A 14700-nucleotide genomic window follows, 5' to 3' on the forward strand; every position below is an offset into this window, starting at 1 on the left:
TAATGCTTTGAGTGCCTACCACATGCAAAGTATTATGTTTATCTCAGAGAAGAGAAAGATTTACAAATAAGTGGGGCACAGAGTTTAGCTTCTCTAGGGTAGCGGGATGGTCCGAAGGCTCTCCATCAGTTTACATCTCTCCATTAGGCAGCTATGCACTTTATCCTGGGGGTTTCTGGATGTGCACAGATATAATTCCGGCACGTCATAGGGACCCAACTGGCTGCATGTAATTTTGAAGGGAAATGGTAAACATCTACTCCCCAGATAGAGATGCCTTGCTAAAACTGTCCAGAACCTTCTAGTTGGTGCCTCGTTATTTTTTTCCCCAGGAAAACTTACTGAACAGAGTGAAGTCTGTTTTCCCTAGACTTGAATTTGTTAGTATTGGCCACCTGCTGGAGGCTGTCTCTGGTTATGCGTGGCAACTTCTCCATCTCCCCGTGTACCTTCTGGTAGCTGACTGCTGATCTGGTGGGGATGGGATGGCTTTGGCCTGCCCACCGCTGGTTATGTAACTATAACTCACCTCCTGTTTGCCCAGAGATGCATGGGACAATTTCTCCTCCAGTGATCACATGATTGTTCTACCATGGGGTCTCCCAACAACTGGCAGTGAAGTGAACTGTGTGGCGTTAGGGCCATGTAAGCTTCACAGTAATCCTAGGAAGGCGATATTTATGTTTCCAGTGAGCAGATATGAAATAGGAGACTTACATAATTAGCCTAAGGTTACACAGGCTGGTGTTGAAACCAAATCTGCTTGACTCTGAAACAAATCCTCTTATGGTTATGTTGGGCTGTCTTTTCAAATGCAAATGCTTATCTATTATAGAGTTCCTCTACAGATGTGTTAATTTACTGATCTGCCTCATAACTAACTGCACAGTAACAAATCACTTTATTGTGATTACTTTTAACTGCATGAGTGATACATGGCTATATTTTGGTTTTGAAAACATCACAACATTACAAGTAAACTCAAGTTCTTATAGCCAACCCACCCCACCCTGGGCCCCTACTCAGAGGTAACTTCTATTACCATGTATTTGCGTGTTCCTCTAGAAATTTTAAAATGCACTGGTGTACACACTTACAAACCTAATGGGAATATATTGTTTTGTTTTGTTTGGGTATACTGTTTGTATCTTTAATGCATTGTTACTCAGTAGCCTTTTTCATTTAGTAATGTCTTAGAGACTTTTCTAGGTCAATAATCTTGATATCTACCAGATTCTTTAATGCTGTTGTATAGTGTGTGTGTATGTGTGTGTGCATGTTGTGTAAAATACACTATATTCATGTGAACAGAGGTGCAGTGAATTATAGGATGTCTCATCCTCTCAGTGTCTGCTCATGCTCTTTCCTCTCTCTGGAGGACTTCTTTCCTCCCTTCCCCAGTATGACACAAACAGGCCTCTTGGCTGATAGGGTTGAGATCTTTTGTCATTTTAAGTCCTCAACATAACAACCCAGCAACCCTGTTATCTTAACTGAGATTCTTCAGTGAGAAATGAAGTGTTCACACTTCAGTGGGAAAGAAAGACCAAGGATCTGAATGTTTTGGCCAACCCCACACACGCCAACCTTCCCTCCTAGATCTGAGCTGGAATGGTGCTGCTGATGGGTCTACATTTTATTTGATATAAACCATGAATTCTGCATGATCTGGTCTCCAGAGTCAGGTTACCTTCAATTTTCTGCACTTGGACCCCATGATGGCTCTCATTCAGATAGCTGGGGCAGGAGAACATTAATTATTCTGTATCACTGTGTCTTTCTTTGTGAGACTAGATAATGCAGCCCTGGAGTCAGATGACACAAAGAGGTCACGGAGAGCTGTGTGAGCTTCTGCCTGGGCATCAGCTTGCCTGTGGTTTTTCTGAAGCAGAGGGTGGGGCCACTATCCACTTGGAGAGTGAAGCTATTTGAGTCACTCGTTTTTGGCTTGGAGTCTGAAATTAGTTTTCTGTCTGGCTATTTGCGGTCAGGTTGGGCTTCTGCCATTGCAGAGATACAAATTAACATGGCCTTAGGCGCTGGCCTTAAGACGGGGAGTGGAACAGGCCAGAGGGGAGCATCAGTGGTTTCCCCATTTGGATCATAAAGACTGTCTGGGCAGCCGTGGGTCTGGAGCTATGCTGTGGAAACTCCTGACCTGCCCTTGGAGGGGGCTGTGGTCCACCACATACTGGAGCCCCTTGTTGCCTCTGGTCTTTGATTGTTGACTATTCTTGGTGTAGCTCAGGGGAACACACTCAGGGGGAAAGGCTGGTGGGGGCTTTCCAGGGCCTGGCACTTGGAAGCTTGGTTCTGCCTTTTGATTCCCCAGGCAGCTGGGCCATATTGTGCTATCATGGCAGCAATTGGAAACTGTGGCCGAAGATTCCTTAATGATTAATTGGGTGTCCATGTGCCTCACCCGCTAAGCGTAAGGAGTTTATACATCAAGGAAAAAAACCCAACGTGATCGTCCTTGAGAAAAATACGATCTGGAGTAGTCATAAAAATGACAACCACACACATTTATGGCACAGGGGGTTTATCCGATGCTGGACTATGTTTCTCACTATTCTCTATGGAGTCCTCCCACCGTCAGCCCTATTGTTCAGAGACGTGAAGGGCTCACACGGCTAGTTCGTCCAGCACTGGGTAGAGTTGTGTTTGCCCTGCTCGCATCTTCCTTGTTTCCTCTACTCAGTGCTCGGCACTTTCAGCAATTCAAAAGAGATTTCATTCGTTGTTTTTCTTTTAAGGAGCTTTTAGTCATTGCAGGAAAGAAAAAAGGCACATATGCGTATTCAGAGAATAAATAGGGAACTCCTAACACTGTTGATACAAATGCAGAGGAGGGTGTGGGCTGAAGTTGTAGGAAAAGTCTCTAAGATGTAATTAGTACTAGAGCTGGGAGTCAAAAATGAGGAAATCTGGACAACTTGCCAGCCGTAAGCTCATTGGGAGAGTGGAAGATGGGAGGTAAAGGGGGCAAAGGCCTGAGAAGGCCTGAGTGCCAGGCTTAGGCAGACACTTGGACCTGATGGCAGCCAGGCAGGGAAGCGTGAGTTAAGGTATCAGAGACCTTGGCCAGAATCTTGGGAAGTTGTCTTAGAGACCACAGCGGAATGGGAGCCTGGCTGGTGGTGGGGGTGGTGGGGGTTGATATTGTAGTCTGCTAGAGCAGCGGTGGCCACCCAATTATGCACTGCCTGCTTTTGTAAATACGGTTTTATTGTAACACAGCACACCCATTCATTAGTGTATCCTGCTTGGCTTTTTTTGAGCTACAAGGGCAGAGTTGAGTAGCTGTGATAGAGATTGGCAAAACCTAAACTATTTACTCTGTGGCCCTTTTACAGAAAACAGTTTGCTTGCCTGAGCTTTGTAGCTCCTCGTAAGTGTCCCTTACTGGGGAGGGAGGAGGGGTAAGCCCAGTCCCTGGCACATGGTAGATGCCATAACAGAGAACAGATAGAGATGTGTTATGAAATGAGCAAAACAAAAATAAAAATTGCTAACAGGAAAAGGAACTATGAGGACTAAGGTTGTTTGCTAATTTAAATAATGTCACAGAGAAGGGAGTCCACTGAGAAGATGAAAGACTGATAAGAGAATCAAAGAGTAAAAGACTTGGGCTTCCCTGGTGGCGCAGTGGTTGAGAGTCCGCCTGCCGATGCAGGGGACACGGGTTCGTGCCCCGGTCCAGGAGGATCCCACACGCCGCGGAGTGGCTGGGCCCGTGAGCCATGGCCACTGAGCCTGTGCGTCCGGAGCCTGTGCTCCACAACGAGAGAGGCCACAACAGTGAGAGGCCCGCGTACTGCAAAAAAAAAAAAAAAAAAAAAAGAGTAAAACGCTTGAAATTTCCCAGTTCCTTCCCAGGGGCGCGGCTTGGACAGGGAAGGAGGAGGGGGGCTGAGAGCACAGGTGGCAAACAAGGGGAGGCAGCTGGTGGGACTAGGAGAGCAGTGTGCCCGCCCTGATCCTGCACATCTGGTGGCTGGTGAGAACTGGCAGAGTGCCCTCTGGAGCCCTCTCACCTCTGGCAGGAATGTGGCTTTGGGGATGCAGTGATGGGGGGTGGTTTTGAGCCCCAGCTCAGCTCTACCAGGAAGCTGACTTGGCTGCGTTGGCTAAAAGTTTTTCTTTTCTGTTCTTTTACTTTTAAAATAGCAAGCCATATGCTTGTTGCCACCATCCGCTCCCGCAGGAGCTCACTAGAGGAGTGAGAGCTTGCTGGGCGGATGGAAGTGTAGTGTATTCACAACTCAACCCTGGAAATTGTCATTGAGAGACTGGCTTTGGGTAACTACCAGGGTTATGGGAAGTTAGGCTGAGGGGGTCCTCCTGGAATATACTGGCCCACACGGAAGTCTTCTGGAGGCCTATCAGGATGGGACAGGAGCTCTAAATAGTTGAAGGGCTCAGACTAGGAGTGCTGGGAGGCTGAAGAGGATGGACATCTGGTCTACCAGTCATCATCGGGCACCTGGGGAGGAGTGTGAGCCCTTGGCAGCTGGGAGGCCCAGCCCGACAGCAAGCGGGTCCTTGGGCAGGCAGTGGAGCCATGGAGCAGGTGACCTACAGTGATGTGAATGGGAAAACCAGACACGGCACTCCTGAAGCCAGGACTCAGGGCCCCAGCTGCTATCTGGGTTCAGATGCTCTGGAATTCAGGATTCCAGAGACAGAGATAGCTGGGATGAGACAGGTCAGGAGCTATGGACTCAGGCCCTGGCAATAAAGAAGGACCCAATTGCTGGAGCTGGGGACTAAGGGAGTGTCTCTTTGAAGGCCTCCTTAGACAAAAATGTGTTAAATACCAGCAAAGAAGTTATGCATGGAGTATGAGTGGTAATTGCACATCAAGATGTCTCTAGAAAAAACTTTTCTTTACAGATGCACAAGAAGCCACGTGTACAAATGGCGATTGAAACATTTATCATAGCAAATTTTAAAGGAAAAAGACAAAAATATTTATCAGGGGTTGAAAGGATAAATAGACAGTAGTTTATTGGTAAGCCGCAATGCTCTACAGCAGTTAAAATGAATGAATTATGGCTAGGTGTGTCAACATGGATAAAACCCCCCAAACTGAATGTTGGACAAAATAATTATGCTGCAGAATGTATATCCTGTATGATAACATTTATGTGAATCTAAAAGCGCTCCAAAAGATGATCAAGCATTTGTGTTCATAAACAACATATAAATCTAGTAGTGGGTATATGATTGGCATCTTGTATTTTTCTGTGTTCTGGAAATAATTCGTAACGAAAGACAAAGAGCAAGAGAGAGGGAGATACAAACGTGCACGCGGGCGCGCGCGCACACACACACACACACACAGCAGTGGAATAACCTTCTGGAACTGGAGGAATCTGAGCCCAGAACAGAAGCTGGGAGCCCTGTGGCTGGGCACTTCTCACATGCTGCCTGCCAGGTTAGCTGTGTGTTCTGAGCCATTCCAAATGGTAACTGGCATAGTGCCCGGCCTCTGGCAGGTGCCCCATGCATGTGTGTGATGTCTCCAGCTTTCAGGACGTTTCAGCGTTAGGAGCTTAGTGTCAAGATGTCAAGATTTGGGAAACTGGCTTTAAGTTAGGGGAAATGAGCCTGCTTCCTCTAAGAGACCCCGCCGGCAGATGGCTGGAGTCACAAGGTGGAGGATGGTCTGCTTTCCTGTCAAAGCGACTTCTGCAGGCACAGCTGGCTCTGGCAGTGGTGCTGAGGCCTCTCTTCCAGCTGCCCCTCACCCCAGGTGAAGGGGGCCCGCCCACAGAACTCTGTGGTCAACGCGGTGTGTGGCCTCCATGCTGGAAAGGGCAGAGACCAGGCCTCCTTTGGTCCCAGGGCTCAGTGGCTCCTTGAGGTGTCCTCACCGAGTGAGACTTGTTTCTGTTCGCCTGAATGAGCAGCAGCTGCCCGAGGAACAGAGGAAGCTGAGCTGTGGCGTATCCTTTGTTGGGAAGCCCCTACCCTGTGCAGCCACTTTTGGAAAACAGCAAAGTCAGTGGGAATCGGTTGTGCAGCTTGCAGAAAGAGAGACTATGCATCATGCTAAGTACACTGCCTTTGATGAGGGTTATTTGGATGCTGGAAGGAAGTTTGTTGTGACACCAGTCATGCAGGGAGCCCTGAGAATTTAGCTCTTATAAGTAAGATGCTTGCTATATATAGCATGAGAAAAAGTTGCTATTTGGAAACAGCTTAGCGCTGTGCTGGTGGGATAATAAGATTTCAAGTGCAGAAGGGGGCTTATGATTATCTGAGTTAAACCTGTTGTGTGGATGATAGAATGGGGCTTGACAAAGATTCTCTTCTTGACCAAGCTCTAGTCAGGATCCTCCGACCTCTTTTTCAACTAGGCCCTGTCCTCGGATATGTCCTCAAGAGCCCATTTTTAGCAACAATCCCGCTAAGTGAGTTTAGCCAGGATCCCCCCAACCCCTTGCAGTATCTCATCATACTCAATATCTGATCCATCCTCCACCATCCCCCAGGTGATGTCTGATCACCCTGACCTGCTTTCAGTGAGAATCCTGTTGGGTCGGCTTAGCAAAGAATTTCCCTACCTTCTTAGTAATGTTCTATCCACTGACTCCCACCCTCTCTTTGGCTATAAATTCCCTTTTTCCTTGTTGTATTTGGAGTGGAGTCCAATCTCCCTCCTCTACTTCAGAACCCCACTGCTGTGGTCCTTGTACCTATTGCAATAGTCCTGAATGAAGTCTGCCTTTCCATTTGAACAAGCGTCAGAATAATTCTTTCTTTAGCAGGCTTAGAGAATTGACCTTTCCAGGGTAACACTTTGAGTACATTTCAGAATCACTCTAGACTCTAGATTTCCAGATTCCAAGTTCAATTTTCTTTTCCCACCTGGTGCCATCTTTATGCCTTCAAGAGGGTAGAATCAAGAAGCAATTTGTTCTATAAAATATTTTATTTGTATTAAGAAAAATATACTGCTGACAGTCTGTAGAGATTATGGTGTGTCTTCTCCCCTGCCCTGGGTAGGATAGGAGGTCAGAGTGATTGGTCATTTCGCCTTAATTCTAGTGTCATTTAACTTAATTCTAGATCTTTCCCTGGCACCAGATGGCACTAAAAGACCTTACCATTCTGCAAGTTGTATCTGAAGTATCAGGTGTGTTTTCTAGGTGTGGCTCTCTGTTGAGCTGCCACTAAACGTTAGCAGTTGGTCAGGAACTTGTGAGTGGGTTTGGACAGGTTCAATCATTCATTCATTCTTGCAAATAAAGACAAAGCAAAACAATACAAACATCAATACATTCAGTACTTGCTTTGTACCAGGCATGGTGCAAGGCATTGGGTTGTTATCAGAAATGGCTTTTGCCCTTAGGAAGGTATAGTTAGTCAAGGACGAAGTCTCAGGATAAAAATAGCATGATCACAACAATAGGATAAATGCTAAAATAGAAATATGTACAAGGTGGTATGAGAACACAAAGGAAATGGTGTTTAATTTCCCAGTAAGAAAGTTGGAAGGAGAGTGATATTGGAGTTGAGTGTGAAGATTGCAGAGAAATTTACCAAGTAGAGGAAACGGAGGCTGGACATAGTTCAGACAGAAGGGAATGATGTGCCAGAAATGGAGGCCACAAAAATGTAGGACATTCAGGGAAGTTGAATGAGGCTGGATAGCAAGTGGCTGGAAATAGGTCTAGTAAGGGAAGTTATAACCAGATTTTCCAAGAAAGAACTTTACTGTGTGCAGGCAGTGGGTAATTACTACCACAGAGTGAGGTGGACAGATCTGTGTGGTTGACATATAACTTAATGACAGCATGGAGATTGGTGGGAGGGGAAGAAGGTGGAAGAAGAGCATCCAACTGGGGAATCGTTTCAAAAATGATGATGTGTGAGCCACAGCGTTGGAATGAGAATGGGAAGATTGGGGGTCTAAGTTATTTAGGAGATAGAATCATTAAGACTTGGGGACTGAGCTGGGTTCGAGAGATAAAGGCAAGGATTTCTCCGATTGGCATTGAGTCCTAGTGCCCAAGGTAAACAGGAGACAGAAGATAAGAAGTCAGTTTGCGGAGGGGGGAGGTGCTGAGTATTAAGGTTAGCATAACCGATGACCGTGTGGGGCCTGTAGCCTAGGGAAGGATTAGAAATAGTGATTTTTTTTTTTCAATAAACGGGCCAAGCGCGCATGATGTGTAAGACCTGGTTCTGTACAGTTTGGGGAAAGGAGAAGTGAACATCCTTTGTATTTTCATTTATTTTTTTGACATTTCAGAATGCCTACATCCTGTTAGGAGGTTTCCCATGTGTTGTATTTTTGCATCCTCAGAAACGCCTTGTGAGATTAAATTGTCCCCATTTTTCCAAATAAGAAATTTGAGGCTCCAGCAGGTGAAGTAACCTGCACACGGTCATGTGACCAGGGAGCTGCCCATCTAGGAATTAACCAGAGATTTTGCTGTGCCCCAAGTTCATGTTCTTTCCTCTCCCCATAGCGTTCTCTGAAGTTCCGTGTCCTTGAGGAGCTTACACTGCGGTTGGAGAAACAGAACATAAGGAAACTAATCATGACAATATGGGGAAATGAAAGGGGCATGTACAGTGTGTGCCTTGGGTGTACAACAGATGGGGAACTTTGTTCTGGTGCAGAGGAAAAATGAGTGGCAACCAGGGAGAGGGCCAGTGAAGCCTTAACCAGAGGTAAGGGTGGGTATTTAAGCCGGAACTGGGACATGGAATTTGCCAGGTTGGATGGGGGTGGAGACAGTTCTTAAAGATCATCACAGAGCTTGGCTGCTAGACTTATAAAGCTAAGCTGTGGGTCAAGGCGGAAGCAGATTAGAGTTAGAAGGTGGGTAAAGGACCAAGGAAAGATAGGGGCAGGTAGTTACTAGGGGGACACAGGGCCGGCGTCGGAATGCAGGCACCCATGAGGTCACTTCACCGTAGAGAGAATGAATGGGCCTCTGTGGCCTTCTGAAGCTCCAGTGGGAGAGGTTTCCTGAGTCTAGCCAAGGAAGGCGATGGCAGAAAGGGGGTGAGAACCTGAAGATACTGGTGGTCTGAAAAGGGAGGGAGGTGTCTGGGATGGGAGTGGGGAAGCAAGGCGGGAGCAGCAGGGGTTTCGGCTACTTGAATCCATTGTCGGGTACTTGTTCTCCCTCCTCCTCTGTGGAAAGGCGGGATGCAGAGGAAGGAGCCTGTGGCTTGGTTGGCCCACCATTGTTCTCTGAGCCCTGACTCGTGGTGTTGGTACAAGGTCAGAGCCCTGGAAATTAGGCCCAAAGGAGGGGCGGGTGGCCAGCAGGATCGTTGGAATCATGAACTATCGGCAGCAGTTCAGTGTCGCTGGCTCTGCCCCCTGACACACCATCGCTCCCATGTAAAGCCTCAGACTCCGCCGGGTGTGGCCAGGTTTGGCCATTGGACCCCACAGCTCGTGGATACAGTGCTTCCTGCCCTTCTGAGGGACCCTTGGCTTCAGGCTCAGTGGAGGAGCGTGAAGTGGGTTGTACCCAGTGACCTCAGGAGAAGGTCCCTGCAATGCCCCGCGGGCACAGAGGGCTGATTGTGGCAGGTGGCCGGGCTCCCCGGCAGCTCCTGTCACTCGCAGCCACCCAGAGGGCAGGAAAGTAGGTCTCTGAGAAAGGCCGGGAGCAAAGGACAGAGAGCTTAGGTAGTAGGCAGAGGCATCCGTCTAATTGCTCTTCTAAAATGAATGGGGCCTTTTATCTCTGAAGAACACCTTTAAGCACTCGTGTGATTTGGGAACAAAGATGCAGGTCGGGGGAGAGCTGGGCTCCCCTTGAAACACAGTCCCCCATTTGGTAAAACAATCTCTCCCTTTCTTTCTTTCTCTCCTACCTGCAGATCAACAGATTACGGCACCACCTATGAAAAGCTCAATGACAAAGTGGGCTTGAAGACTGTCCTCAGTTACCTCTACGTCAATCCCACCAACAAAAGGAAGGTGAGAGGGGGTGGTCAATGGGTCCTGGGCATTCCCTGTGGAGTGGCAGGGCTGCCAAGGCCTAGGAGTTAAGGAAAAAACCAGTAGCCGTGGAGTCACTTACAGAATGCCTATTTTATATGCCAAGAACACCACAGACATTGTAATTCTAACTGCCTTGACATAGCAGTAGCAATAATAATAATAATAATAACAATAAGAATAATAAAACTATATAACTATGTAAGGGGTTCCTCTCTGCCAAGGATGGTGGTGTGTGCTTTACATACTTTATCTCATTTATCCTCACAGTGAATCTCTGGGGTAGAAATGACTACTGTCCCCATTTTACAGATGAAGAAACTGAAGCTCAGAGAGATTAAGTAACTTTCTAGCCTAATGCCAGACAGTAACAGATAACATGGTGAGCAACAGATCTGGGATTTGAAAATGGGTCTGCTTGACTCCAGAGCTGAGTCCTCCTATAGCCTCCTTTTTGCTGCTCTGTTTTCAGAGAGCTCCTTGTAAAGAGGGAGTCGGTTTCCTCCAAGGGAAGGATAGGCAGCCCCTGGATTCTTCCACTTGCTCCAGAGCTCCTTCTGAGGCCCAGGGGAGCACACTGGCTCTGCTGGCCTCTTCTTTTCTGTCTTTCCTCTTCACTTAACAGCCAGGACATGGGTGAAATCATATAAGGTCAGACTTTGGTCACGGAGACCTCCTGGGAGGAGGGGGCCTGGGACGATGGATGGTTTTAGAAAATAAATGCTGTTTAATATATTGGCTTTAGGGAGAGATGATCTTTCCCCAGCTAGGAAGGTACTCCTGTTTAGAAACTTAGGCAGGCCTGGCCTCAGTAAACACACCACGAATATCAAAGCCCATTTCAAGGTTTCTAAAGGGCTGAAAATGGCATTCCCCAGCTCTCCCCGTGTCCTCTTGCATTCCCCAGTGGTTTTGCAAACCCTTTCTTTAGCAAGGTAGGTGCAGGGGTGATCTTCAACCCATTGTGCAACCGTCCCTGATCTCTGGTTCCAACCTGGTGGGGCCCAAGCTGTGGCTTAGAACAACTGTTGATGCTACTCAAAGCAGAGCAATTTGGACTCACACCCTTAGCATCGTAACTCACAGCCACCCCTTCTCCTCATTCCCACCTGACTATTCCCCGCAAGGGAGGAAGCAGAATTGGTGACTCCTGGTTCAGTATATTGGCGCCTGATGCTCAAAGATCCGGCAGCTGCAGGGGTTCCCACACCTGGGACTGTGCCCGCCAGCCAGGTACCAAAACTCTGATAATCAGGATGGCCGTTTAGGTGCCTGTTCCTGGTTTTAGCTGAGTAGTTTCTCTTTTCTTTGTCCCAAAGGGTTGTCATTTTCCCATTTTTCAATATTGTTATTTGAATTACTGAATGTTAGAGCTGGAAGGGATCATAGATTTCATCTATACGAGCAGTTATTCGTAGTTTTTGAACTGCAGTCTTCTGCCAATGTGATTAAAGCTGTAGAGCTCCCCTCTGGACACATGCCCCCAAACGTAAAATTTTGCGAACAATTTTTAGGGGTTTAGGAACACCTTGAATCCCCCCTCTGGACCCAAGATGTCCACGGAGCCTTGGTTGAGAATCTTTCATCTATACCAATAGTCTCAATTCCCAGATGAGGAAACTGAAGCCAGAAAAGGCTCCAAAGCCAGGTACGAAATGGAGCCAGTTAGAGCTCAGCACTCCTGATGCTCAGTGTAGGTTTCTTGGCTTCAGCCCACGCCCTGATCCTTTTCCTCCCATATAGTCCCAGCCCCGTGCTTCAAAACTGATGGTCTAGTCCTGACCGGGGAGGTTGAGGCAGTTGCTTCATGGCCTTGAATTGAAGCCATGTCCATGATGGACACATGATAAAACTTGACTGAATCAGGTCAGCCATGATCTATCTCCACTCTTCTTCTGCCTTCTCTCTTCATTAGGAAGGAAGCTGAAGCCCACAGAGGACAGATGTCCCACCCATGTCACTCAGCAGGTCAGAGGGAGGATGGGCAGTTGGTTTTTAACTCCCAGTGACTTGGGGTCAGGTGGAATCATAGCGAGTGTCTGCACTCTGGGAGAAGCAAGAAGCGGGTATTTGACACATGGCAGATGTCCTTTAGCACTGATCTCTGACCTATGTCTGGACCACAGCAGAATTAATCACATCTTCATGTGGACGATAGATCAGCTGTCTTCATGAGGATTTAACCAAGGGGCACATAAAGGGTCACACCTGTTTGCATCCATTCTGGTTGTCCTCTGTCCTGTATGTTTCCCATTGGACTACTACTCATAACATCTCTTTCAGTCTTTTTTCCATTTTTCTCCACTCCTGACTGTTTTATCTCTTCTTAGTATGACCTAGAGGTGCTCAGTAGTGTGGGAGACAAAGGGCAGGGTAAGGCAGATACTCAGGGTTAGGAGGAACATGAAGCTGGGATTTGGAGCCACGGGTGCAGAAGTGCACCTCCATTTCTCCTTCCCAGAGGTGATGTTCAGACCATGGGCTCTCTGGAGCCCTTCCTCACAGGAATTATTGCCCAGTTGACAAAAGTTAGGCTGTTTTGCATGTCTCTTCAGAGAAACACCACCAAAACACAGTTAAATCCCACCGTAAGAGGCACTGCTGCCCAGAAAGTTAAAAGTGTAGACATTTTGTTCACTCAGATAGGGGAAAGACAAAAGATAGACTAATGCCATGGATTTATTTACTTTGGAAATACCAATAGAAATTAATTTCATAAGGAGACTGTGTGCTCCTGAAGGACTTTCTCAATCATCCAAGGAGAGATGAAATTAAATTCTGTTTCATTTTGTTGTTAGGTGTTTTTGATTGTATTCTGAGCCTTGGGGTGCTGATGATGCACAAATATTCTACATGGTAACTTTCTCTTAACTAGAATATTCAACTTCACTAGACTAGGCTTCTCAAGCCGCTCAGGCAAATTGACAGTTAGATGTAAATGAAAATACTCTTTTTTGTTTCTTTATTGGTCTGGTGCTTTGGGTCATTATGACCTTGTAATGAAACTGTTTTTTTTTTTAAGTGTCCTGCTTACATGTCTTGGAGTTTAAACCTTTGGTCACCTGGATTCTCATCTGAGTTTGAATTAAGCCGGATTCTTTTGATTCTCAAAGCATTCAAATTATCGATAGCTGCCCACGTTCATCAACCAGCTAATAGAAGTAGCCTCCAGCAGATTTTTTAGTTAATCTTGTCGAAACACTTGCTTTTCACCTAATGAGTTACTTATGTAACAGATGGCTACTTCTTTCCTTGGAGGCTATGAGTACATCAGAGTTTTGTCACCCCTAGCAAAACAGTAGAGTGTGCTTGTATTTATATAGTTATTCCCAAAGCTAATTGTTGATGTCTTAACCCTTTTTTGACAACATAAATTCTCCAAATGTAGATAGCTAATAAGCTATTAGGTTGGAAGTAGAAGCGGTTAACGTGTGTATAGTCTCCTACTGGTAATAATCTTAGTTAGTTAGCATTAACTATGCTCAGATTCCTTTTAGGAGCTTTATCTGTATAATTGCCAGTCCTCCCAGGCACTTTAGAAGGCAGGCAAGATAAGGAAATAGCCGCTATGTAAATCACACCAAGCTTGTTTTACTTAAAAATGGTGAGTCTGCAACAATCTTTCCAAGAGGTTTGGGGGACAAATTAGGACACATCTGACAATGCTGGACTCCCTCAAGGAAGTTGAGATTTAGGTTAGTGGTATCTACTAGTTTTTTTTTTCCAAATGAGAGTACTGATATGAAATGCTGGGTGCTACTTGAGTTGAAGCGTTCTAGACCATCCTATGATATGGGGATCAGTGTTATTTTAATGGCGTTGACGTGCCCCACTTGTATTTGATGTGATTCTGCATCCCTTGCTGTTTGCTTTTCTCTGGCCACTGGCCCGTTAGCCCATTGCCTGGGTGATGTCTGAGTCTGGCACTTTGAACACGAAGAGCACGGCCTTAGTTCCCCATGTGGATGTGAGGCTCGCCTCTGGAGGAGGGCTCTGCTCACAGCCTCCCCTTCCCTTTGCAGGAGATAAACGTCCCTGGGTTCCTAGAACTCATGACTGTCACCTGACTCTGTCCCTAGGCCCATGCAGAATGGCACGTGCCGAGGTCAAGCCTGCATTTACCAGCACTGCGCTATGTACAAACAGGCTGAAGTCTTTGTGCCTCAACAAGGGAGGGGCTTAGCTACCACAGGTGTCTGTTTAAGAGCAAATCTTTGAGTGCATGGAGAAATGCAGGCCTGTTATGGCCTAATTGCTCTGGCTGGAAAGCGGCTGACACCTGCAGATTTAGAAACAGTGTTTTGGAAATGACAGAGAGCAGACAAAAGTCCTGACTGCCAGAGAATGTGATCAGATTACTGCAGGGTAGAGGTGTGTGTGCCTGTGTGGGGATGGAGGAGGGCGGGAGGACCATCAGGGCTGATGTCAGAAGAGGATAAAGACTTTTTTTTTTTTTTTTTTTTTGCGGTACGCGGGCCTCTCACTGTTGTGGCCTCTCCCGTTGCGGAGCACAGTCTCCAGACGCACAGGCTCAGCGGCCATGGCTCACGGGCCCAGCCGCTTCGCGGCATGCGGGATCTTCCCAGACCGGGGCACGAACCCGTGTCCCCTGCATCGGCAGGCAGACTCCCAACCACTACGCCACCAGGGAAGCCCGAGGATAAAGACTTTTTAAAATTTAGCACCTAATAAGTTCTGGGCACTAGGCTAAGTTCACTTCT

At 46.9% G+C, this 14700-nt stretch overlaps 1 protein-coding gene across 1 annotated transcript in view; it reads left to right on the forward strand.

Moving 5' to 3' along the window:
• Nucleotides 1-14700, forward strand: part of SORCS3 (sortilin related VPS10 domain containing receptor 3) — a gene marked incomplete at both ends in the record, with an annotated part of 605283 nt that overhangs the window by 257803 nt on the left and 332780 nt on the right. The window contains one exon of the mRNA XM_082611582.1: nucleotides 9859-9958. Within this exon, the coding sequence (XP_082467708.1) occupies nucleotides 9859-9958 (100 nt within the window). The remainder of the gene's footprint in view (nucleotides 1-9858; nucleotides 9959-14700) is intronic.

This window comes from Mesoplodon mirus, assembly GCF_964341445.2.
Source record: "Mesoplodon mirus genome assembly, chromosome: 2".
Lineage (NCBI taxonomy): Eukaryota > Metazoa > Chordata > Mammalia > Artiodactyla > Ziphiidae > Mesoplodon > Mesoplodon mirus.